This window comes from Carya illinoinensis, chromosome 6 (genome assembly GCF_018687715.1).
Source record: "Carya illinoinensis cultivar Pawnee chromosome 6, C.illinoinensisPawnee_v1, whole genome shotgun sequence".
NCBI classification, from domain to species: Eukaryota; Viridiplantae; Streptophyta; class Magnoliopsida; order Fagales; family Juglandaceae; genus Carya; species Carya illinoinensis.
Window position 1 is genome coordinate 31250047 of NC_056757.1, and position 25775 is coordinate 31275821.

At 37.8% G+C, this 25775-nt stretch overlaps 2 protein-coding genes across 3 annotated transcripts; one reads left to right on the top strand and one right to left on the bottom strand.

The window, feature by feature from the left end:
• The first annotated feature begins 15256 nt into the window (after positions 1 to 15256).
• LOC122312384 (NAC domain-containing protein 6-like) lies at positions 15257 to 17547 on the top strand. 2 transcript variants are annotated; one of them, XM_043126966.1, is made up of 3 exons: positions 15257 to 15536; positions 15679 to 15965; positions 16552 to 17547. In XM_043126966.1, exons 1-3 carry the CDS (start codon positions 15356 to 15358, stop codon positions 16993 to 16995), a joined length of 912 nt encoding a protein of 303 aa, XP_042982900.1. In that variant the 5' UTR covers positions 15257 to 15355; the 3' UTR covers positions 16996 to 17547. The 2 variants fall into 2 exon arrangements, with proteins under 2 accessions (XP_042982900.1, XP_042982901.1); XM_043126967.1 differs by having other exon boundaries at positions 15258 to 15536; positions 15679 to 15944.
• A 1277-nt stretch (positions 17548 to 18824) lies between these two features.
• On the bottom strand, positions 18825 to 24924 carry LOC122313498 (protein ALTERED PHOSPHATE STARVATION RESPONSE 1-like). The gene is made up of 4 exons (XM_043128566.1): positions 23131 to 24924; positions 22666 to 22883; positions 22183 to 22406; positions 18825 to 20406 (listed from the first exon to the last, which is right to left on the bottom strand). The coding sequence occupies exons 1-4, from the start codon at positions 24416 to 24418 to the stop codon at positions 19659 to 19661; spliced, it is 2478 nt and encodes an 825-aa protein (XP_042984500.1). The 5' UTR covers positions 24419 to 24924; the 3' UTR covers positions 18825 to 19658.
• Positions 24925 to 25775: the final 851 nt, after the last annotated feature.

The following is a 25775-nucleotide window of genomic DNA, read 5'->3' on the forward strand; positions in this document are numbered from 1 at the left end:
ATCATGGGTGACCAGGGACACGTCACATTTATGAGCTGTCCAGTCTCAGGTGCCTAGTCACAGGAGGCCAGGGACACATCGCATTTATTACATGATAGAATATACTTGCACACAACCACGGTATGACAATACATCACCTTATCAGGGATAAGACAGGTTTGACCCAGACACACCTTAGAGTCTCACGCTTCCCCTAGAAGACAGGGTCTAGGCCAGGTATAAATACCTCAACCCCTTCCACGAAAAGAATTTGGATACTCTTTACATACACAAGAACCTTCAACTAACTTAGGCATCGGAGGACTTACGGGCTCCACCTGAATCCAATCTCTATTTGTTTTGCAAGTTCAACGAAGTGGGTCATGCTATTGCCAAGGTTGTGAAACACGTCATCAACAGTGGCATTGTCTGTGGGATTTCTTTCTTTTCCTTGACAGCATGTACTTCGCATGCTAGCAATGAGGCGGTCCAAAACTGCACAAGAAGAGGAGTATAGGAGTGATGCGATGGAGGCGAGGCTAGTGGAGATAGAGGAGATGATAAGAAAGCTTACCGAGGAAACGAAAGAACTGCACAGAGAAAACACTACACTGCGGTGAACCAATGAAGTGTTGGGAGGGGAAGATGAGCCTAGTGGAAATAAGCATGTCAAATCACAACGTGACCAAGTGAGTGCGGCATCAGATGATGAGAGACGACGAATGCACTTAGAACTACGAGAATTGGGAGATAAGTACGCTGAGATAGCCAAGCGGGTCAGGACACCTTCAACGGTTGATCAGCTACTAGGCAACACGAACCTGCACTACAGTGTAGGGGTCATGGCGGTTCCCCTGCTGCCAAAATTTAAGGTTCCCCAGATGGAGCTTTATGACGGAACCAAGGACCCCTTGGAACACTTGGATACGTTTAAGGCCCACATGACGCTACACAGCTTCCCAGGGGAGGTAGCCTGTCAAGCCTTCTTGTTGACGTTGAAGGGCGGGGGCCAAACCTAGTTTGGATCCCTGCCGTCGGGGACGGTAGGGAGCTTTAATGAACTAGCACGCCTGTTCGTAACTCAGTTCTTGGCGAGCTAGAAAAGGAGACAACCGGCAACATACCTTGTGATTGTCAAACACCGTGACAATGAAAGCCTGAAGTCTTACCTCGCCCACTTCAATTGGGAGCGAATGACTACTGACGACCAAGACGAGAAGATCACTCTGGCAGCTCTCCTATGTGGAATCTAGCCCAGAAACCCCTTCATGATGGAGATAGCCCGACAAACCTAACCACCCTGAGGGAATTGATGGACTGGGCAAACATGTTCATTAATGTGAAGGATACATTGGAGGCACTAACAGCCTCGCGGCAGTTTGAAATGGAGCAGGCGGATCTTAGGGCAGCCAGACAAAAGGATAGTCATGGGCATGATATGGGAAAGAAAGGGGCTGCAGCGTCAAGAAAGAAGGGAGAAACCTTAGGGCAGTCGCGGGGTGTCCCCCAAGCACACTCCAATCTGACGGTGGAAGGAGAGAATGAGGTGAGCCTGCGAAGGGACTCGGGGCGAGAAGCGAGAAGACGCCCGTACTGCAGTTACCACATGACCAACCTGCACAACACCGAGGATTGTAACACCCTAAAGAAAAGGAGGAAGGTGAAAATGCATAACCAAGGGCATCACTCCAAGGACCGGAGAGAACAATATCAGGATGACAGGCGGAGGGCATCAATAAGGGACCGGGTGACCAACCAAAAGGCCCAGAAGAGCTCTAAGAGGATCAAAAGACCAACCAGGAAAATCCACATGATTGCGGAAGGATATGCCAGGATAAGGTCCACCTCTTCCACTCGAAGGGCACAAGCTCGCCAAGTGCGGTACGAAGAGGTTTTTACAATGGGTCGGATCACGCACAAGGCCCAAAATTCAGCCAATGGAATCACTATAAGCTTCAGTGAGAAGGACGAAGAAGGGATCCTCCACCCGCACGATGATGCGCTAGTGGTAACCATGCAGGTAGCAAATTTCACCCTCCGACAGATCCTGGTGGATAATGGAAGCTCGACGGATATCATGTTATGGGAAGCCTTCACTAGGATGGGGATAAGCCCAGATAGGTTATGCCCGGCTGCAGTACCCCTAAAAGATTTCATAAATAATGTATTCCAACCGATGGGGGTCATTACTTTGTCAATCCTAACTGGGAAGGCCCCAAGGACGGTGGCAACCATGTCGGATTTCTTAATGGTTAAAGCTCTATCCTCATACAATGCGATAGTTAGATGCCCCACATTGAACAACTTCAGGGTCGGGACCTCCACCTATCACCTCAAAATGAAATTCTTCACCGATTTTGGGGTGGGGGAGATCTGCGATGAACAAGTCCTAGCGCAGAAATGCTACGCTCGCGAGCTTAGGCACGAGGCAAAGATGGTTGCAAGTTCCAAAAATGTAGGGAAGGGAATCGAGCCCCTCCCCTCCACACCCCCCCTGGGACCTAACTGAATGGGACGAAGAGGCCTTATGCCAAGCCGAGTTGAATGATCCTTTGGAGCTTGTCTCGATTGATGCCGAAAGGCCAGAGCAGACTGTCCAAATTAGGACCAGGCTAAGCCTCGAGTTAACGTAACCTCTGAAGCGCAGCCTCATTAAGCACCAAGATGTCATTGCTTGGAGTCATGAAGATATGTCAGGAATAGACAATTCAATCATCGAGCACCAGTTGTGTGTCGACCCGACAACTCGAAAAGTTAATCAGAAATGACAAAACTTCAGTACCGAGAAATATGTAGCCATCACAGAGGAGGTGACTCAACTCCTTGCGGCAGGATTCATTCGCGAGGTGCATTACCCAGAATGGCTCTCTAACATGGTGCTGGTAAAGAAAACCAACGGGAAGTAACGAATGTGCGTGAATTTCATCGACCTTAACAATGCATGCCCAAATGACAGCTTGCCCCTTCCCCGCATCAATTTAATTGTGGATTCAACAGCGGGGCACCCCCTCCTCATCTTCATGAATGCTTACTCCGGGTACAACTAAATCAAGATGAGCCCGGACTATGAAGAGAAGATAGGGTTCATCATGGATCAGGGGTTTTACTGCTACAAAGCTATGTCGTTTGGTCTAAAGAACACCGGTGCCACCTACCAGCGGCTAGTTAACTGAATGTTTAAATAGCAAATCAGACAGAATATGGAGGTGTAAGTGGACGACTTGCTGGTAAAAAGCAGAAAGGTAGAGTCGCACCTGGCGGACCTCCGTAAGGCCTTCTTGGTCCTTTGGCGATACCAAATGAAGCTCAATCCGGCGAAATGTGTGTTTGGGGTGGAGTCTTGGAAGTTCTTGGGATTCATGGTCTTAGAGAAAGGCATTGAGGCTAATCCTGAAAAGTTCTTGGTCGACCGACAAATGCCTGCCTTTCTTCAAAGTTTTGAGAAAAGCTCAAGAGTGGGACACAGGATGCGAAGAGGCCTTCTCCAACTTGAAGCAATACCTAACTCACCCCCTATTCTTAGCCAAACAAGACCGAGAGAAGATTTAATCCTATACTTGGCTGTGTCCCCGAATGAAGTCTTCGCAATGCTAATCTGCAACACATAAAAAGGATAGAGGCCAGTCTACTACACGAGTCGAGCTCTCTGGAGAGGCGAGGCCCGATACCCACAAATGGAGATGTTAGTGTTTATGCTAGTGGTTACGGAGAGAATGCTGAGGCTGATGGGCCCCAAGTAGACCGAGTCTTAGAAATCCTTTGCAAGTTCTTGATAGGGTAATCACACGATCGAGAGCCAATAAGAGTAAGGAAGCAATGCATGGATTGGTGCAATCCACTTGGGACGAGTCAAGCAATAGCCCAATATTCAAGATGGGTTTGAAAAAATGAGATCAAATTCTCATCCACGTGATACAAGCTATTGCCAACATCCAAGATGGGTTTGAAAGAAGAAGATCCAGTTTTTATCCACGTGATACGGTATGGAAGACACGACTTTGGCCTATTGTTATTGAAGGTCTTGGACTTATTTATTTTATTAAAATAGCTTATTTTATTAGTTTAAAATAATTGAGTTTATTATAAGAATGACTTAAGGAAATGTTGAAAAAATTATTATTTTTGTTGAACTAGGGTTTCAAGGAGTTACTGTAGCGCAGCACCGTTCAAGGAATTATAGTGCCGCACTGTTCACTCAGGGATATTTTTGTAAAGGGCTGGTTTTATTTTAGCCTAGGGTTTTGTGAGGGTTTAGTTTAAATACATGTTATTGCCTCATTTTGAGATATAATGAAAGTTTATGAAATTGATGAATTTTATTCATTATAAGTTGAGTTTATCTACTTTTATTCTTTATTGAACGTTTGAATTTATTAAAGGTAAATCACAACCTTTGTGGTGTTCCTCGTAATCTGAGTTCTTAAGACGGATTATTCAATGGGTCTAGATTTTAATATAATTTAGATTTTTGAAACGAGTTCTCATCGGGTTTAGGTTCTTCCATCCAATTAACTTAATTTTGACTTTTTTGTGTGAGTTTTCAAATTGATTATGGGTTTAAGGGATTCCAATTCCACAAGTTCACATCAGATGCCTTACTTCCAAGCTCACACAATGAACATGTCGATAGACTTACCCCTCAAGAAGATTCTCCAAAAACCAGACAACTCCGAGCGGCTTGCTAAGTGGGCGATTGAACTCAGTAAGTTTGACATTGAGTATCACCCTCGTACTATGATTAAAGCCTAGGTATTGGTAGACTTCGTCGCAAAGTTCAGCAATTTCCTGAAAAAGACCCCAACGACACCTCTGGGGAAGCCCTGGCAGGTCTTTGTGGACGACTCGTCCTGTCGAGTTGGCGGCGATGTAGGGGTCCACATTGTAACGGAACAAGGGGAGGAACATAACTACGCAACCAAGCTTGCCTTCAAGGCGGCCAACAATGAAGTTAAGTACGAGGCGCTCCTGGCGAGAATGGCAGTGATTGCTAGGGCCAGAGGAGGTGGACATGAAGGATGATTCTCAAGTAATTGTCAACTAGGTTCTTGGGCAGTTTGTAGCAAAGGGAGTGAGGCAGTAATCCCTATTAAGGTCAAAATGCCCACATTCCACGTACAACACTTCAACCCCACCATTAGCAGTAAAAGGCAGGCAAACAAACTGGACCTCCTAGAAGAAAGAAGGGAAGCAGCGGTCGTACGCACGGAAAGTAAAAAAAAAAAAAAAAGGTAGAATGGTATTTCAACAAATGGGTGAAGCCGCGATTATTCAAAATAGAGGATCTGGTGCTGAAGCAGACAGGAGTCACGAACCAGGAGGACGAAAAGATTGGACCTCGGTGGGAAGGCCCGTATGTGGTAACTGCAAGCAACCGGCCAGGCTCATATCGCCTTAAAACCATGAGGGAGTCGAGCTCCCAACCCATAGAATGTCGAACACTTGAAGACATATTTTGTATAGGAACGGGGAGTAGCAACTTGTATGCAAAAGTAAAATTTATGAATGAAATCATATTGATGTTTTCCCCAACTTTTGTGCTGTCCCAGGTCTGGAACAAAGTTGAGTCCCTAGACTCGCAACCAGCTGCGGGGTAAGGCCAAGTTCCTGGACTAACCGATTCTCATCCAATAAAGTCGAGCCCCTTGACTCGCAACCACACATGGGCTAAGGCCAGGTCCCTAAACTAGCCAACCTCCTTCCAACAAAGTCGAGTCTCTAGACTCGTCGAATCCATCGACTTACAACCAGCTGAGGGGTAAGGCCAAGTCCCTAAACTAGTCAACCCCCGTCCAATAAAGTCAAGTCCCTAAATTCACTGAGTCTCTCGACTTGCAACCATACATGAGCTAAGGCCAAAGAGTCCCTCAACCCCCCACCATACATGAGCTAAGGCCAAATCCCTAGACTAGTCAACCCCCATCCAACAAGGTTGAGTCCCTAGACTCTCAACCAGCTATAGGGTAAGGCCAAGTCCCTAGACTAGTTGACCTTCGTCCAACAAAGTCGAGTCTCTAGACTCGCCGAATCCCTCAACTCGTAACTAGCTGCTAGTAAGGCCAAGTCCATAGACTAGCCGACCCCCGTCCAACAAAGTTGAGTCTTTCGACTCGCAACTAGCTGCGGGGTAAGGCCAAGTCCCTAAATTAGCCAACCCCTATCCAACAAAGTCGAGTCGCTAGACTCATCGAGGCCTTCGACTCACAACCATACAGAGCTAAGGCCAAGTCTCCAGAAGCCCCCAAAAGTCCCTAGACTAGCCGACCCCTGTCTAATAAAGTTGAGTCTCTAGACTTGTCAAGTCTCTCGACTCGCAACCAGCTACTGGATAAGGCTAAATTCCTAGACTAGCCGATCACCATCCAACAAAGTCGAGTCCCTCAACTCGCAACCATACACGGGTTAAGGCCAAGTCCCTATACTAATCGACCTCCGTCCAACAAAGTGGAGTCCCTAGACTTGCAACCAGCTGCAGGGTAAGGCTAAGTCCCTAGACTAGTCGACCCCCATCAAACAAAGTTGAGCCCCTAAACTCGTCGAGTCCCTCGACTCGCAATCAGCTGCGGGGTAAGGCCAAGTCTCTAGACTAGCCGACCCCTGTCCAACAAAGTCGAGTACCTAGACTCACCAAGTCCCTTGACTCGCAACCATACACGGGCTAAGGCCAAGTCCCTAGACTAGCTGGCCCTCATCCAACAAAGCCAAGTCACTAGACTAGCTGACTCTCAACCAACAAAGTCGAGTCCCTAGACTCGCCAACTCCCTCGATTCATAATCATGTTGAGCTAGGGCTAAGTCTTTGAGGCTGGCAAGCCCTCCTCAGGACTAGCCATCCCCCGCCCAACGAAATTGGGTCCCCAAACTCAATGGGCTGACAACACCTCTTCAAGAACAACCAAACCCCGTCTGATCAGGATTCCAGGTCTAATCAATTATATGGATGTGGGCGAGCCTACCCCTTACTTCTAAAGCATGAAAAATAAAGTGAACGAGACACTGCTATAAAAGTAAGCGTTTTCATTAATAAGAGCGCACAACGCGCCATTTATACAAGAAGGAGAGAAAGACAAGGGGGCTACCAAGAAGAGGAAAAATTAAAGAAGGATCAAGCCCGTCAAGGAGATGGGGCCGAGTTGCTGGAATGGAGAGGAGTATACCCCGATCTTCCAATATTCTGGTAGTAAGGCCAAGTCTCAGGGTTTGGCTCAAGCAAATGCAAGTCAAACTTGTGCAAGTCCTCATCAGGGTACTCTAGCCAATGCTTCCTTAATCGTTCAAGGCCTTCCCGATAACCAAACTACCAAGCTATGTCTCGGATGGCATTGCAGTTCTTAATAAGAGCCCTGATCTCTATTGCGTTGCGGCGTACGCTCTCCAAGTTGGACTTTAGCCCCGTGATTGAGAGGTCCTGCTACAAGAGGGTCTCATTCTTTTCGAACACCTCCTGCTTTAGTCTTTGGACCTCTCCCTCAGCTTGCTCGAGCCTCTCCCTCAAGGCCTGAACCTCCCCTAGGCACCCAAAACTCAAGGATAATAGCCGTGAACTCTGTCTTTAAGCCTTGGCATGATCCTGGCGAAGCTGCCTCAATGTGACTTGGTCCCAAGCCCATCTGACCTCTTGGGCAGACAATTTCTACCACTACACTAAAGTCGCATTACAACTAATGAAGGTTTGTGGATAATAATAAACATAATAATATATAATGGGTTACTTGGCTTTCTTCTACTGCTCCTTAAACATGTACTGGTTTTGGGGGGAGGGGGGACGCTAGCTATAGAGATAAGGTGTGGGGATGGATGGATGTTCATGGTGTTTTTACCAAGCATCCTTTGCTGGCCAGTTGGTCCAAGAATGCTATATAAAGCCCTAGCGCTAGTTGCCCAAAGCATGCAGTTAAGCCGAAGGTCAAAAACCTTAGTTAGGGATCGGCTTGGGTACAGTTAATGCCTGCTTTCCTTTTAGTCACTACATGAGTTACTCCATTCCCTTGGCCAGGGCAAATGATGACACATGGAGGAGTACAACCGCCATTGAAAGCTTGTCTAAAGTATGTGTTTACGTTATTATTTAATTTTTTTTTATTTTTTTATAATTATTCACAAATTATCTAAAATTAACGAACTATCCAAATGTAACCTAAGAGACACTCATGTTAAGGATCAACTTTGAGAGTTGGGTGGTGGTTCTGATGATTGGAAAAGCCAAAGGTGGTGATGTTGTTAGTTGTCACTCATACTGACGATCACTTGTAATTGCGGTTTACTTTGCCTTGTGGAGAAAAGAAATGCAACCCAGAAAGCGAATTGAATATGAAACAAGAGGGATGCTACAGTCCTAACTCCTAACTAGAGCCTGTTACACTGGAAACCAAGTGATTGAAAAACTAAGATAAAAAAAAGGATGCAAATCACAGGCTATTCCTCGTAACGAGCCAAATAGACCCCAATAACTCACATGATTGGCAGACTGATCTGATGAAGAATGTCGTTTATCATTACTCCTGATGTGAAAGATGCATGTCTTCTGCTCAACAGGCTCTTACTTTTTAGCCCCCCTCCATTTTCCCTCAACTCTCAATCTCATCACAACACACTGTTGTTTGAGCGCAGTTCAAATAGTGCATGTAAATGTAACGTTCCTTTCAAATATTGTCTCCCAATTTTAAAAAGGACAGCATTGGGGATCTAGAGTGGTGCCCGCCTCGTACCGATAGGTGCAATTGGACTTTTTATTTTATTTTTTAAAATATATTTTTAACTATTTTTAACTATTTATAAAAAAAAAATTCACAAATTAATTAAAAATAATTCTTTAACTATTAAATAAATATCAATCAATTTGAGAGATACATTCTCGGTCCTCCAATCATTTCCTTTTAAGAAAAAACATTAAAAAAGAAAAAAGTGAGTAGACTTTTGGTCTTTGTAAAAGGCCAATTATTTATTCACTTTCTCTCACCTAATCATAGTCGGTTCATTCATTTCATCCACCCCTTCCTTTTTCCTTCAATTCTTTTCTTCGATTTTTCTGCTGTTTTGCTTGCATATATTAGATCGGACAATGCTACACAACCTTTCAATACATTATATTTTATTTTTTTTAATTTTTTAATTTTTTTTTAATATTTTTTTTGAATTTATTCTTTTTAAATTAATTTAATTCTTTTATTCATTATTTATATATTAAATATTTAATAAAAAATAAAATAATAAAAATTAAAAAAAATATAAAGTGTGAGGTGTTGGAAGATTATGAAGATTTTTTCTATTGAATCTCATCCCTTTATTTTAATTTTTTTTTTTAACTTTTTCTCCTTCTTTCAATACAAACATGTTTTGAACCACAAAGAAAATTCTCAATCTCTCAACATAATTGTCATCTACTCATTAATAAACTCCACAACTTTCACCAAAAACTAAAATAGAAAATAAAAATACTTTTTTAAAAAATTATTCAACAGTCTTACACCACACATTCTTAACTATTAAAAAAAAAAAAAAATAATATAAATTTATTAATAATCACTTTATTTAATTATTAAAATATATGAATGAATACATTTAGAAGTCAATTTCCTGATCCAATGTTAGTAAACACTAGAGACTTATGGGTCTTAATTGAACCTCTATGAAGGATTGAGCTTGCAGATTATATATATGATTTAGTGCCACTAATTAATGCAATCATTTTACCTTGCGCAAGGCTTACACTTTTGGTGTCGAAAATACATCCCTCCTGTCTTTGATATCTCAAAATTGATAACTTATTTAAATTTTTTTAAAGATTTAATGTCTAGTGTTTGGCAGAAAATAGCTGTCTATTTTTGAGTGGGCCAAATAAATTATGAGTTGGACTAATTCAAATGCTGCTTTGTCAAATATTTGAGAGAATTCCATGAAATTGCAGAGAAAGCGTCTCTCCTAACTTCTAGGTTACTTCTAGATTACAATTTCGGCGCAAATCGAGCCGGAGACAAGGTTAGGATTGGATGCAGAAAAGCATTTCATTTCATTTGATTAAAATCTTTATAATTTTTTTAAATTTTTTACAAAAAGTATAATAAATAATATAATATTTTTTTAATTCTAAAATAATAATAATATTAAAAAATAATATCAACTTATTTCATCTCAACTCATTATTCAATCTACCCTTAAGTGTTAAAGATTTCATTATTATCTGGCCTCTAGAATCTTTAAAATCATTTCAAGTATTTTCGGGTTGTTTTTATGTTGTGTCAAATCATAGACATTTAATTATATGGGTCGACTTAAACACAATCTGCTAAGCTAAACAGATCAGATCTTAAAATCCTAACACAACCCATTTGAAGAACAAATTGTGTCGTATCACCCATTTAATGATTAATTAGAAATAAGTAGACATGAGACGACTCATTTAAACTCGTTTCATATAAATGGATTGAACTAATCCACATAATCCATTTTACTTTATTAACATAATTTCACATAAAATTTAAAATCTATATTTATTAGTAATCACAATATGACCACATACTCACAAAAAAATATCAATATTTTTGAGAGTTTAACTTATAATAAAATTAATATTGATGCACATGGTCGCACAATAGGTTGAAATGAGAGAAATAGTCATTCTTAAGTCACTGTGCATCTCGAGCCTTAATCGGTGTGATTTGAAGCCCCTGGTAATAGGCTGGTGTGGCTGTACGTATGCCATACGTGCATCCATGGTAATGAATATAAGATAAATACAAAAAAATAAAAGATATGAAAATACATAGATTTATATAGTTCAACATAATGCTTATTGCTTACGTCCACAAGTCGTTGGGGGGATTCACTATAATATGATTATTTTACAATTTCTTATTCTTGTTGTACAATGAAATCTAAGATTTATTTGCTAGAGAAGATCTTCTTTCTGGAGCTTTCGTCGCGAGGTTAAAGAACGTGAAGAAGAAGTCGAAATCTAGAATCCCTTCCTATCATCTGCCCATCTTCCTTTATATCACATCTCCTCTCATTTATGTCACATCCCATTCTTTCCTCCTGACACACTATCATTACTCAGTTTTTTATCCTATTTTTCCTCTGACACATTATCTTTACTCAATTTTTTGTCCCATTCTTTCCTTCTCTCTCACTTCCTTAATGGTGTGATTCCCAAACTTAAACTAGTTACTACTTTAGGCCTCAAATATTTTATCCTCTTCAATCAATATTACAAATCCAACAATAACAAATATGAATATAGGTTTAAAATTACAATCTGAATAATAAAAACATAAGCATATTAAAAAATATCGATATTACAACACAACAATAATAAATTTGTATTTTTAAAATTTAAACGGGTTATTGTAGATAGTTTTCAGATTAAGCGAGTTTACTCATTTATTAATCGTATTTTAACGAGTCAACTTATTTTAAACCGAAAGTAGTTATATCAAATACAAATCTGCTAATTTTGTATCATATTCGTTTTAGGTTCACGGGTCCTGTTACATATTGATACCCTTAATTTCAAGTTAGAGTAATATTATATAATACAGTCTTAAGGTGTGCAAGCTGTATTTTGTTAAAAGAATGAAATGTACTATTAAAAAATAATTTTTTTATTATAGATCTCACCTTTACTTACCTTTTTAAAAAAGACTGCATAAAATTTGTACATCCTAAAATTACATTTATCATTAGTACTCTTCATGCAATGTTACACTTTAGTATGTCTATAATCATACTAATTGATATGCTCTATTTTTATTAGGTTTATAAATAGATCACTTAAAATGTGACACGTCAAGTAATATAACTTCATGATAAAATTCAAGATAAAAAACAACAAATTTCCTTCTCAAAGATAATTATAAAATATGTATAATATTGATAATGAGGTGATCTCAGATGATTTGTATTAATTTGTGAATTGTAGTATTTTATAGATTATTTTGATATGTGTTTAAATATAAATAAATTAAGATATATATTCGAATATATAAAATAGATTAAAATTAAAAAATAAAAAATTAGCATATTCCATCGATAATTGATTTGAATGGCTTCGTAAACACAGCCTCAAACATCGACGAACATTGAATTTCAAGTCAACGTACAAAGTATCTTACCTACCAGACAAAGGACAAACTCAATTCACAATTTGATTAATTCAACGAAAGGAAATATGATATGAAAAATGATAAACATATATTACATTTTATAATATTTTATATAATAACATTTAAAATGAGGTATATTTTTATAAACTATCTTATAATATTAACATCATTTTACAAAAATATCATTATTTATTTACAACATATATTGTGTAAATTGTTATGAAATATGTTGCGTCTATATCATTTCTCATATCATATATCTCTTATGGCATGTGATACGAATCCCAATGTCCACCGAATTTATGGATTTTTTTTTTTTTATTGAGTCAAATGAAAAGTAGGTTTAGAGGCAAAAGAATCTTTTGAAATACCATACAATTAACAGCATTATTTTCTGTGTCCTTTCCTTCAATAATTTTAATCAATAAAATGAAGTCAAGAGTCAAGATTATGACCGAGATTGACCCAATGTTTCAAGACTAATGTTATTATATACCATCATTACGTAATTATTTTAAAAAATAGTAAAATTTATTATTAAATAATTAGTTTTTTATGTAAAATTTATATTTATTCATTTTTTAAAAAAAGATTATACGTACAATACTTAAACATTTCATAACTGTAAATATCATTTCTCATATTTTAATGCTCGAATTATTGACATGTTGGTTTGGCATTTTTTTCATACCTACGTGAATGACAAAGTTTTTCAAATATTTTGTAGAAAGAAAAATACTATAGTTACCAAAAAAAAAAACTACACAACAGTAAATTAAAAAGTTAAAGTAGTTTGATGTGGTATGTCGTATTGTAAAATTATTTTTATTATAACTAGTTAGATCTAACGAATTACATTAAATTACGTCAATTTGTAAATTTATTTTTAAATTGTAACAATTCTTTTATAGAAAAAATAAGAGTTCTTTCATATTTTATTAATTGTGTCTTAATTAGTTGGAGGAAAATAATGTATATATTAATTTAGATAAGAAAAAAAATTAGAGGAAAATAAGATAGAGGAACATGGGAAGAGGTAGAAGAAATGATGGAGGAAGTCTTTTTGTTTTTGTTTTTGTTGTATGGTGATTCCTATATTATGTGATTGGGTAAGGAAGGAAAAGACTTTGTAGGTCTAGGGGGGGCCGGGGAAGACTTCCAAGTCAAATTACCCATCAAATGCCATTAAAAAAACAGTCTGTTCTCATAAAAGTGGAGAAAAGAGAGTCTCACAACGCGGAGTTGGCTACGAATTGACACCTGTGGCTGTGGAGAATCTCTACATTTCATGTTGTTTTTAGTCACTAATCATAGAGATTTTTACAAACAATTAATGGCCCAAGACCAATTCTTAAAGTGCTTTACATACAAACAACACAGGTAATGCAACAATGTCGCGTTAATAAAAATCTTCTCATTATGCACATAAAAAGTGGTTACCTTTTTTAGATATGATATTTACAATTGTAAAAAATGTAAGCGTCACGTAAATTTTTTAGAAATAATGAGTAAATATACGATTCTTATGAAAAAAAATAATAATAATTTTTAAATAAATGATATTTATCTCATAAATTATATAAATGTCGCACAATTGCTTTGTAAAATGTCAAACAATTATTTTGAAAAAATGAATAAATACGGAGTCCATATGAAAAAAGAAATTTAATAGTATACCCTATTCTTTTTCAAAATGATTATGCAACACTTGCTCATTCCACAACTGTATGTAACATTACTCAATTTTTTAATAGTGATCTCACTCTTTTTCAAAACGATTGCGTAATAATACTTACGCATTTTACGATTGTACGTAACATTACACTTAATTTCCTCTCGAGTGATTCAGTATTAGATGACACGGAACCTCATGTTCATGATCAGTATATTAGTGAGAATGATTAATATATAGATGTTTTTACCTCAATATTCTCAAAATTTATGATTCAAAAAATGGCTTCAAAAATAATTTTCAAGATCCTAAAAAAAATGGTGTGAAATTACAAGTAATATTTAATTGAATAAGATAGAATATAGAGTCAAGATTTGAATCTAATACTTCTGTTTTGATATCATGTAAAATTTATCCCTTATTTCAAAAATTTTAGCTGATAGGAAGAAGTATATTTGATTATTTATATTTATTTCTTAATAAATGTCATATTATAATAGTTAAATGAATAAGATTATAAACAAAATATAACTAATTTAGTAAGGTACGTATCTATGCAACCCTTGGTGTGGACCAAATATACTAATTTTAAAATTTAAATTTTAAAAATCAAGTTATATCACGTGAATTATTTGTGGTGTAGAGATCTTAAAATAGTATTTTTCTTCAATATTTTGTAATTGACCATGACTCTTGTGGCCGGAGAGTCTAACGAACTTCAATGTGTCTTAAATTGTTTATCCAATTTAGCGCTACCAAACCCCAAACCTTTACAACTTAATTAAATTACTAAGTTTTGTGATTAGTATAGGACATTAATACAATTAATATATAATGAGTCATGATCTAGCTAGAAGTCAAAATGAAAGCATTTGCCATGAACATGATAGCCTTAGCAAGGAAATTCTCCATCATGAAACTCTCAATATTGGATTGGAACACAATGATTCAATTGAAGGGGCCGGGGGTTTCAAACTTCATTCCAAGAACTTACGGGCCGGAGACCTACCTTATTAACAAGACTGACTGAAATTGCTATTACAAGAATGAGAAGTCCTCGATCGGACCTCGGACTTGCTGACCACTTATTGCCTTTGAAGCTTGAAACTCTCTTTAGTACTACTACTATATCGTTGATCATATATATATGTGTTGATCAGAATCAAAAGCAAAATCAAACGGAAGCTGTCCAGAAGCTTTACTTGGAAAAATATGGAATTTCCTGGTAAAAGTTCAAAACAGATGGAAACAAATTAAAATTTCAAGCAAGAGCTAGCACAAAGGTGCGTCAATGTCAATATTCATCAGTCTATGGTGACTTTATGTCATGAAGCCGTGTGGGTTCCATGGCGGATTTTTTTTAAGGACTTTTCTGCCCCCACTCAGCTTCGACGACTCGGTCATGACTACCCTTCTTTATCAACCATCCCTGTAAGTCATGCACCAACATGTACACGTTTATATCCCCCACCTTCATGAATATCTATATATATATATATATATATTCTCCGAGAATGCTTTGAGGTATCTACGTAAGATCGAAAAATTTCACACAACTTTAAAAATATCAGAAGAGTAGGAAAACAGTGACCTGCACGCAGCCAAGATGACAGCCACTGCCATGAATGAAATGACACCGGAGCTCGAACTTCCGGGCTTCCGGTTCCACCCTACAGAAGAAGAACTTCTCGAATTCTACCTCAAGAACGCGGTGTTTGGAAAGAGGCCTCGCTTTGATATCATTGGCTTCCTCAACATCTATCATCATGATCCTTGGGATTTGCCCGGTACGTAAATTTGCTGCATGGCTGGCTTTATTGTTAACTTCTTTAATTTCTTGCTTTGCTTGGTTTTTTCAATACGATCGAGCAATATATCATATGCTTATTAATATGCTGTATATATATGTTATGGATGTTGAAATCACAGGGATGGCGAAGATTGGTGAAAGGGAATGGTACTTCTTCGTACCGAGGGATAGGAAGCATGGCAGTGGTGGGAGGCCTAACCGGACCACTGAAAATGGGTTTTGGAAGGCCACCGGTTCAGACCGGAAAATCTTGAGTATATCGGATCCGAAGCGGATCATTGGCTTGAGAAAAACCCTTGTTTTCTATCAAGGAAGAGCACCTAGAGGAACCAAGACTGATTGGGTGATGAACGAGTATCGCCTCCCTGATGAACGAGTAGCTAAGGTTTGCTACTTTTCCGGCATGGTAGCTTTACTTCCAAGCTAAATCAGTTCAATTGTTTGGTTTTTCAGTTTATACAACACGACTAAAACTTGCTAAACTTCAACACAAAATATAATAAATAATTCAATTTTTTTAAATTTCAAAACAAAAATTATATTTAAAAATTATATTTTAATAATATTTTATTCAATTGTCTAAGGAACAAGACTTTCCAAGAAAAACAACATCTCTCTTTCAAGTACAAGTATCCCTCTGGATTTGAATTAATTGCTATTTGGGAAGTTTCCGTGAAAATGGTTAGACTATTGGCCAGGAATTAGTCTATTATCCATTGAGCCCATGCACACCATGCCGAAATCCTAGTTTCCTTTGTTATTTGGGTATGGAAAACATCCTTTTCTTAGAGTAGGTCCCACTGCTGGCAGGTAGAACTTAGAAGAGAACCGGAAGTAGTACTTTGGTAGTTAGGGGGTTTTATTGTTTAATGTTGGGTGTAGCATGATAATCTCCCATGTGTTGGAATCTCAGTAAGTAGTTGCATAAGTTCAGTCTCATTTAATTATTTCAATGCAACGCCATATTAATCTCTCTCTGTATTCAAATGCAGGAAATAGTACTGTGTAAGATATACAGAAAGGCAACTTCTTTGAAAGCACTAGAACAAAGGGCAGTTATGGAGGAACAGATGAAGAACTTCCATTCTTCCCCTTATTCATCTCCAACACAATTAACATCACCACTTGAAACCATCTCCTTTCTAGCACAACAGGAGGATCAGTTTCTGGCACCAATTCCTGTACACAACAACATTGTCTTCAAGAAAGAAGCAGAAGAAGTTGTAGCAATAGAGGAGGAGGAAAAGGGAGAAAGATCACAAATGGAAAGCGGAGTGTTCAACACACCACTGCAATTTCCATTAGGGAAGGACAAGTTACCAGAGCTTCAAGTTCCAAAATTGATGATGGACTGGACCCAAGACACATTTTGGACTCAGTTAAACAGTCCTTGGCTTCAAAGTCTGACCTCTTATGCCAACATTCTGAACTTTTAATGCCTTCTAATTTTAATTATGCACCCTAGAATACAATAAACTTGGGTCTTGTACAGAAATTCTGTGCAGGAACTTGGGTCCTTTTTATCGGTCAACCGCCCTTCACGGTTAAGGAAATTCTTGCCCAGTACTGTTTTGTTTTTTAGGTGGTTGGCCGTGTAATTGGTTTCATCCTTGCTAGATGTTTTCCTGTTCGGGTTAAAGAACAATTGGAAAATTTGTGGAAGCGCGAAGAAGTTGCCTGGGTTATAGCATGATGATCTGATGTTGGACTTGAAAACTATTTGCTTCCTCGACTGTTATCTCAGTGCTAATTAAGGATAGGAATGGATTCTTCTTCTGAAAAAAGGGCTTTTCTTCAAGGAGTCTTGTATTGAAGAGATTGCTATTAACTTTTTGTCGTTGTGATTCTTTGTTTTTTGTTTTTTGTTTTTTCTTGGACGAAGTTGCAGGGAAAGTTTGTATGGAACTGTTGTTGTTGCTGCTGTTGTTATTGTCCATTTTGGATCTCAAGTAATGACAATAATAAAAACAGCAGATTTCGTTTTGTGACATTTGGGACCAGATGGATTCCATATTCTGGTGATAAGTCTAGAACTCATATTTCTGTCTGGAATGAGATGACTGGGTCAAGTGGCCACGACAAGGTCAGGGTTTTTATTCCTAGATAATGACAATTTAGATGTCTAATCTGGAGAGAGAAAGAAGTTATATAAATAACATTTTAAAGGTCGTAAAAGACTAATTTAACCCTGAAAGTTGGAGGATTGGACCATGGCCATAAAATTGGTGCCTTGCCTACCAGGATTTTGTTGCCTAAGATAGGAATATGGGCCATCGGGTAATGCGTGTAGGAGGAGGCAGTACTATTACTTACTGGTGCGAAGAGTACGGAGTCATGGACCACACAGCCATTTATTTTGATTGTTGGGTTGTTGATTGTAGATATAAATGAAATGGAAGACATTCTTGACTTGTTACCACTGATTTATTAAAATAAATTAAAAATACAAACATAAAATAGATAGAAAGAATCTAAAATTTCAATCTTTATATATATATATATATATATTCGGACTTCTTTTTAATTTGAATATATTTTAGTATTTTTTTAATAAATCGTGCAGCACTACATAATGGTGCCACTTTAAGAGAATCATTTAAACGAAAAGTTTCAAATAGCCAAATAGTCGTACTAAATGAAGTCAAGAAGCACATGTGCTTGGCACTTCGGCCACAAAAAGATTAACAAAATAGTGACAGTGAAAGGTTCACATGTATTTGTAAAGAGTTTTACTACGTACGAACAAAATAACGTATCAATATTGATTTATTTGTATTCAAAATTTAAATTAACACTATTTTCTATAAAATATATTTTTTAATCAATCTTATTAGATTAATACACATATTAGTATGCAATTATACTTACAACTAGATTTTTCTATTTAAAAAATAATCTCTATATAATAATATATTTTGAGAGAAATTATAGAGTTATTTCTATATAACTTGTTTATAACTATGTAATAAAATAATATTATTTTAAATTTTTATTTAGACTCTTATTTATGATTTGATGGGTTTAAATTTAGTAGAAAATATTATTATATTTTTTAAATCATATAGTAATTGTGAAAAAGTTGCAAGGCTATCACTACTTTTTGTAACTAGAATCGTTCTCTGCGCAATTAGCTGCGAGAAAGGATCCGATCTGTCGCTAGATAAGGATTGCAATAGCTGGACATGAAGGATCATCAGCTATTTGTCAATTTTCCACTCCTCAATCAGCTGCATCTTTCTCAATCTCTGCAGAAAACTCTTCTGGGTAAATTCCAAAACAGCTCTTTATTAAGGAAAGGTGCTCTCGGTTTCAGAAGTCATCTATACAATAGAAAACTACTTCTAGAGGAAAACTTAACTTAATTAAACAACTTTGCATTGGCATATCCGTGACTTGCGTCACCCCAAAACTCCAGGTTCCCCCTGCTTCAAACTTTAATTCCTCATTCAAAACTGGAGGGAGAGGAGATTCCCCTGCTTGAGCAATCTTTTACCTTTCCACGAGAAGCTAACAGAATGGGACATTGCTTATATCCAGACGAAATACCCAATTCCACTGCTTTTTTCTGTACATAATGCAGTCAGAATAGCTCATTAAAAAAGCCCTATGGGCAAACATGGATTTGGCTGGCAGGCAGGCATCGCACTCGCTTTACGGTGTATGTATGTGTCATCAAACACAACTGCAGTCGCTCGATTCAGTTTCCTAATCAGCACAAAGTTGCCTTGATTAATTGGACTGGTGAAGTAGCAACCAATTGCAGTGGTCAGCCGATTATGATTTAGAACTGGTATAGAACCTAGAAGAGTTGGTAATGCAATCCCTCCCTGATTTGGGGACAAAAATATGAATTGCCTTACCAAGTATTCTCTAATCAAATCTTTCTCTAAGTGACATGAACAACCAACCAAAGCAGTCCATTATGGGCCACGACAGATGAAGTAAATGATACCCAAAGATAATAGAAGGAACTCGTTCAAACTCCATGTCATAAACTCCCCAAAAGATCCTGAGCTTCAAAAGATTCTATGAAAGGGCTGTAGCTGCAGATATTAAACCAACATAACAATGCAAAAACATCAACGCTTCTGTTAAATACTCAGCCCTGTGGAACTCTTTCGTGATCTTGGCGATCCTTTTGTTCTTCACAACGTTGCAAAAGCTCCTCATAAGCTCTCAGGGAGTTAGCTGTGAATCTCTCCATGGCCTCAAAAATTTTCTGCAGACTTGCCTGCAGACTACTATTGTGTGTGTCACTCTGATAGACAATCTCTCCAACTGAGAGACGGTTACCGTCCCCAAAGACCATAATCATTTTCTTGTCAAACGTCTGGATCTCCTTCTGTATCTTTTGGTCCCCTCTATCCAAATTCTTAACTTTCCTCTCCGGGTCCTTGTTAGCCATCATCCTTTGGGGCATTTCTAGCTTATCTTGTTCCCAGATCTGAATCACACTCATGCTAAAAACACGCAAAGAGTCCATCACTTCCTTCTCAGATAATCTCTCCAGAGCTTGTGACCACTGATTACAGATTACAAAAACAGGCGGTGCACCAATCCTACTGGGTGAGAAAGGAGCTACCCCATCAACTGTTTCCTCAGGTTCATACAGAAGACATTTCAGAAGCCAATTATTCAAGGCTCTCACATATCCCTTCTGGGCACTAATCCAACTAGAGAAAGTGACAGTCCACCGAATAAGCTCATGCACAAACTCCGAAGTGGCACTAATATGACCATCACCAAGCTTCTTGCCTGATCCAATCGGACCTAAACCTTTGGCTTCTCTGATTGCTTGGCACTGACTACGATGGCATTCAAGCATACTTTTCCACATTCTGGTTAGCCTGAAGGGAAAGAACTCCACATTAACCACGATCAAGAAAATAACAGTCAACCGTAGATAATATATACAAAAGCATATGCACAAGGGCATCAGTGCCCAAGTTCCAAAGTAGCATTCATCAAGAAAAGGAAATGCATGAAGAGCATACATAAAGATATACATACATATATATATAAAGAGCAAAAACAAAAACAAAATTGATGTCGATGTCTACAGAAAAAAAAAAAAAAAAAAAAAAAAAAAAAAGAGCCCTCATCTGTGCTCTAACTGAGGTAGTTTCCTGCTTCCCTAATCACCATATAATTTTATATAACCTGACCAACACACATTTTTAGAAACATACACACGCTACTTTCTTTGGCTTCCAGCCGAAGCAAGTAAAATCTCCCCAATTAACATTATATAAGCTCTCCTTCCATAATTTGAATGATATGGTATCAGGAAGCTCATCTGATACCATTCTATATTTGGGCAGCGTACATCCATGACTAGCTCAACCTTGGCCATCTATTTTTGTCTAAGGAAATCAATAAACAAAAGTTTCAACAGTACACAACTGGCCCTCCAAAGTTAGTTGCAAATAACAGGTTACAAATTTCTATAGGTCCTATCCATCAGATGATTTGAATTTGGATACCTTCATGAATGTCTCTCCTCACACACCTATGGTATATGACATGTTGAAGCAATCATATAATTGATACCTAAATTAGTGTAGAGACTGAAACAGAGCTAAAATCATATAAGTTAAATATAAATAGACCCTTCCATCTTAGCATACACTTGCAAACATTTTAAACAGGACCTTGAGCTAGGACCCATTAACTGTTCAGTTCAATTTTTTCTCCTTGTTCTTTAGTAAGTATATAATTCATTGAACAACACAGGCAAGGTGGCCCTATCTTAGATAATAAGTATCAACTCCAATGAAGAACTATGATGCCCCAAGATAAAGATAAAAATAAAAAACAGTGCAAAAATTTACTAGTAAAGTTAAGAGATACTAAAAATGCCATAAAACTTACCTAGCCAACAAGAATCCTCTTGTATACTTCTTGTGTACTTGGGCTATGCCTATTTATGGTAATAAAACTCTTATTAATTATAAAAAAAAAAAAGAAACTTAATTCGCAGGATAGCCAGGCCAAAGTTTAATTTGCACAATTCTTTTACCTAATCATGCGTGATACTTTATTTCAACATCTGGATGCTAGTTAATTTTTATTTTTTATTTTTAAAAAAAGGTGCTATTATGTGATACCTCCTTCTAAGCCTACAATTCCTCAGTTTTGCTCTTTATTCCTCACCCTGGCTTCAAAAGTCACTGATGCGAGTAATAACAAGGTTTCAAAATATCCTAAATCCAAAGTCATATCCCTCCTCAAACAATGTGAAAGAGTGACCACTGATCCTACCTACGCCATGGACCAAGTATAAATGATACCCCAACCTGCACCCAAAAAAAAAAAAAAAACCACGGGTAGGAAGCATTTGAACTTCCAAATATCAGTAAGACAAATCAAGACAATTAAAGACTTTTTATTTTATTTTTGGTTAAGAAGACAACTGAAGAATATTGATAGTGATCTATCAGATTTGACAGTATAAATAAAGCATGCGATAGGAAACATACCACTAACAATAATATTTAAGTATGCCACTTATAATCAGATAAGCATCCATAAAAGCCATAAAATAACTGTGACATAACAAAGTAACACGAATAAGAGATATCAAAAGCTGCAAAAAATGATTGCTAGCTTTATAATCCACATACCCTTGAATTAATTCATTTAGTTGTGGCCAAAGCTCTTCATCCCTAATCTTACTAATTGTCACGGATATCTTATCAACAACCTGAATTGCCATTCTTATTTTTGTAGACAGATCCCTTATTAAAGTACGAGTTGTATCAACCTTGTGAGCCTCGGCGCCCCTTTCATCTAAGCGCTTCAGCTTATCTACTTTCCTATCATAGATCACCCGCATCTTTTCCTCCGCCTGCAAAACAAGACAAAGTTAATAAATTGGAGAAAACACAAAAGAACAGAATTAGGATCAAGGCAAAACTTTGGAACATAACCGATGTCATATTATTGAAAAAAACCACCAAACGGATCAGGACTCATATGCTTGGAACAGCACACTGACTGAGACTCAGTATAAAACACACAGGTACATAACATTGCAAAAGGATAAGAATTTTGAAATGATCCCAACTTAATCGCAGAATTCAACATGATCTAAAACACACCCATACCTTAACTTCGTTATAGAGTTTTTTTTCCCAAAGATACAGCTTTCGCAAAGTAGACGAAATATTTCTAGATCTCAACCCCACGACATATTCATCCATGTCCGACTGAGCTGGACCACCCTCGTCAGTACCGGCTGATGAGTCGGCACCCTTAGAAGTAGGAGGCTGTGAGGATACCATGGACATTGACGGAGTAACCGCGTGCAACATCTTGGAAGAAACTGGTTATGCAAAGATGCATCAAATCGACATTTAAAAGAACAGACAAAGAAATCTAACTGAATCATGCCGAATATATTAGAAACCCATTTCACAAAAAGAAAAGCATTTTTATGATCCATAAACCATCGACGCACTCTAATTCGTCACCAAAACCAGGATTTAAAATGCAGATCAAGCAAGATGATAGTAATTTTACAATCGAAAGCTTCGGAGAGCAAAATTTACAACATGAGTAAAAAATGGTACCTTGATAAACACTATGTTTACGGTTATGAGGAAGCTTTCCCACCTCAAGCATTTTCGCAATCTCATTCCCCGATTCGGAAGCTCTCTCAAACTGAATCTCAATTTCCTTTGCCACTTGAACCACACTCAGAGGACCCTTAAACCTGGCCCTAGTCTCCTCGGATCTCTCCTCATCACCAGCAGCTTTGTCTTCCATCACATGAACGTCATACTCCCTTGCATCATTTTCCATTGCAGCACTCGGTCTCGTCTCGTATGGCAACGTCGAGGCATCAGTGTCGTCCACCACGGCCTTGGAATGCTTCCCACTCCCACCACCACCACCACTTCTACCCGCATCAGCTACAAACTTCTGATCCCCGTGAACTTCCTTCACCACCTCGTGCTGGTAATCCTCGTCCTCCAAGTCAGGAATCCCCTCCTCCTCCCTCAGCTCCTTTGAATCATTGCTCGGCGAGTAGGCCGCATAGTATTTGTCGTAACTCTCGAACGGGTTAAAGAAATCCCACGCTGAAGATTTCGGCGGCGAGGGTGGAGGGGGTGGTGGCTTCTTCGAAGACGTATCCGCTTCATTTAGCGAATTAGCATAGTAACCACCACCATAATTATTATAATTGGAATTGGGGGGCGAAGCAGACCCATAATACGCATACGCACTAGAACTAGGATTACTGTTTCCATAATTAGGAAAAGGCGGATAACCAGAATAAACAGAAGAAGATTCACCCATCTGCACCGTCCCTGAATCCGCCGGCCTCTGCTCGTACACCACCGAAGGCGGCGTCGGTTTATTCTGCATATAATTCATGTGCATAAACACGCCGCCACTGCTACCACCACCTGGAAATAAACCTTGAAACCGATACGAACCTAGCTGTCCTCCTCGTCCTGTTTGATCCGTATCCATGTATTCCATATTACCAAAAGGCGTAGAGTCCCCCAAATGGTGGTGGAGCGAGCCTAGATCGTTGTCTTCTGAATCCGAGCCGGAGTTGAAATCTAGGTGACCAGAGTCTTCGTGATGAAGGGGAAGCGAGTCGCCCTTTTTGTGAGGCGGGAGGTTGAGCTCGGGGGAATGTGGTGAAGTCACTGAAGTGGAGGAATGTGTTAAATCTTGCTGGATGAATCTGCGGAGGGAGTGGCCGATTCCTTTGAGGGAGAGAATGTAAGCGAGGTGGGCCTCGGCCAGAGCGTAGCGCTGGTGGATTGCCTCGTCCAGGAAGGTAAGCCGCTCCCGGCAGAGAGCCACCGCGGGGAGATCGTCCACCTTGGAGCTGGAGCACCCCATCCAAAATATTTTATTATGAATAAAAACTGAAAACCTCAGTGGAAAGTATACAATGAAAGCCCAACAACAAAAAACAAAAGAGCAAGGTAATTTACGGCTGGGAAGAGAGAGAGGGGCATGAGTGAAGATGACTTTGATTGTGACGGTGGGAGTAGGTGATTAGGGTTTGTAGTAGTAGCAGCAGAAGAAGAAGATAAGGGAAAAGGAGAGGAAAGGGAAAGGAAAAGAAAAGAAACGAAAAGAAAATAAAAGAAAAGAAAGGAAAGGACAGGGAGGGGGGGAATCTTATGCCAGCGCGAAGATTTTGTCGTCGATTTGTTTGTAGCAGCAGAAGAGAGTGAGTGAACTGTGAACGTGAAACCACGAGAGAGAGAGAGACACAGAGAGCAAAATATGTATAAATCTGTGTTCGTGCTGCTTCGGTGAAAATTTACAATTTTTTATAGACATACGCGCGCGCAGAGAGAGAGAGAGGAGAGGGGATGGTGTTTGGTTTGTCGGAAAGTTTTACGACTGCGGCCGCCTCCGAAATTTCTGTCTAAATTTGGACCCTCACACTATGTATTATTTAGATCAAAAATTTTATCAGCAGCTACTTTTACGAATATTTTTTTGACACTTTAATATATGATTAGTTTTGTATTAAAAAAAATTAATTTAATAAATCATATTAATAGAATGTACGAAGAATACGTAAAAATAATTATACGTAACATTATTTATTTTAAACACAAAAAATTTATATAAAAATAAATTTATAAATTAACATAATTTGATACAATATAATAAAATATAAAATTATTTTTATTATAAAATAGATTTAACATCTCATATAAAATTACATTAATATATAAATTTATTTATACGTGATCCTTCTATATATAACAGCTCTTTTTCATTTATTACTATTTCTGATTCCAAGGATTTGAAATTAAATTTTTATTACAAACTTGAAATTTTAACGACAACTCCACGGAAAATAAGAATAATTAGAAATTTCGGGAAATTTAAGAAGTAATATCTGAGCATTAAAAATAAAAGAAAATGTTAAACTTCAACAGAACGTGTGCTCATATTCTTTGATTGAGCATGTTCTTTGATTGCAGTAAAAAGGAAGGATGACATCGTCAGTCTTTTTTTTTTAATAGTTAAAAAAATAAAAATATATTTTAGTCACTTAAAGAAAATATAAAAAATAAATTTATAATTTGACATTATTTGATATAGTATGTTAAATTATAAAATTATTTTTATTATAAAATAAATTTAACGTATTATATAGAATTATGTTAATTTGTAAATTTATTTTTTAAAAATATCTTTTTGTATTATAACACTTTTAATAAATGAGTCCTAT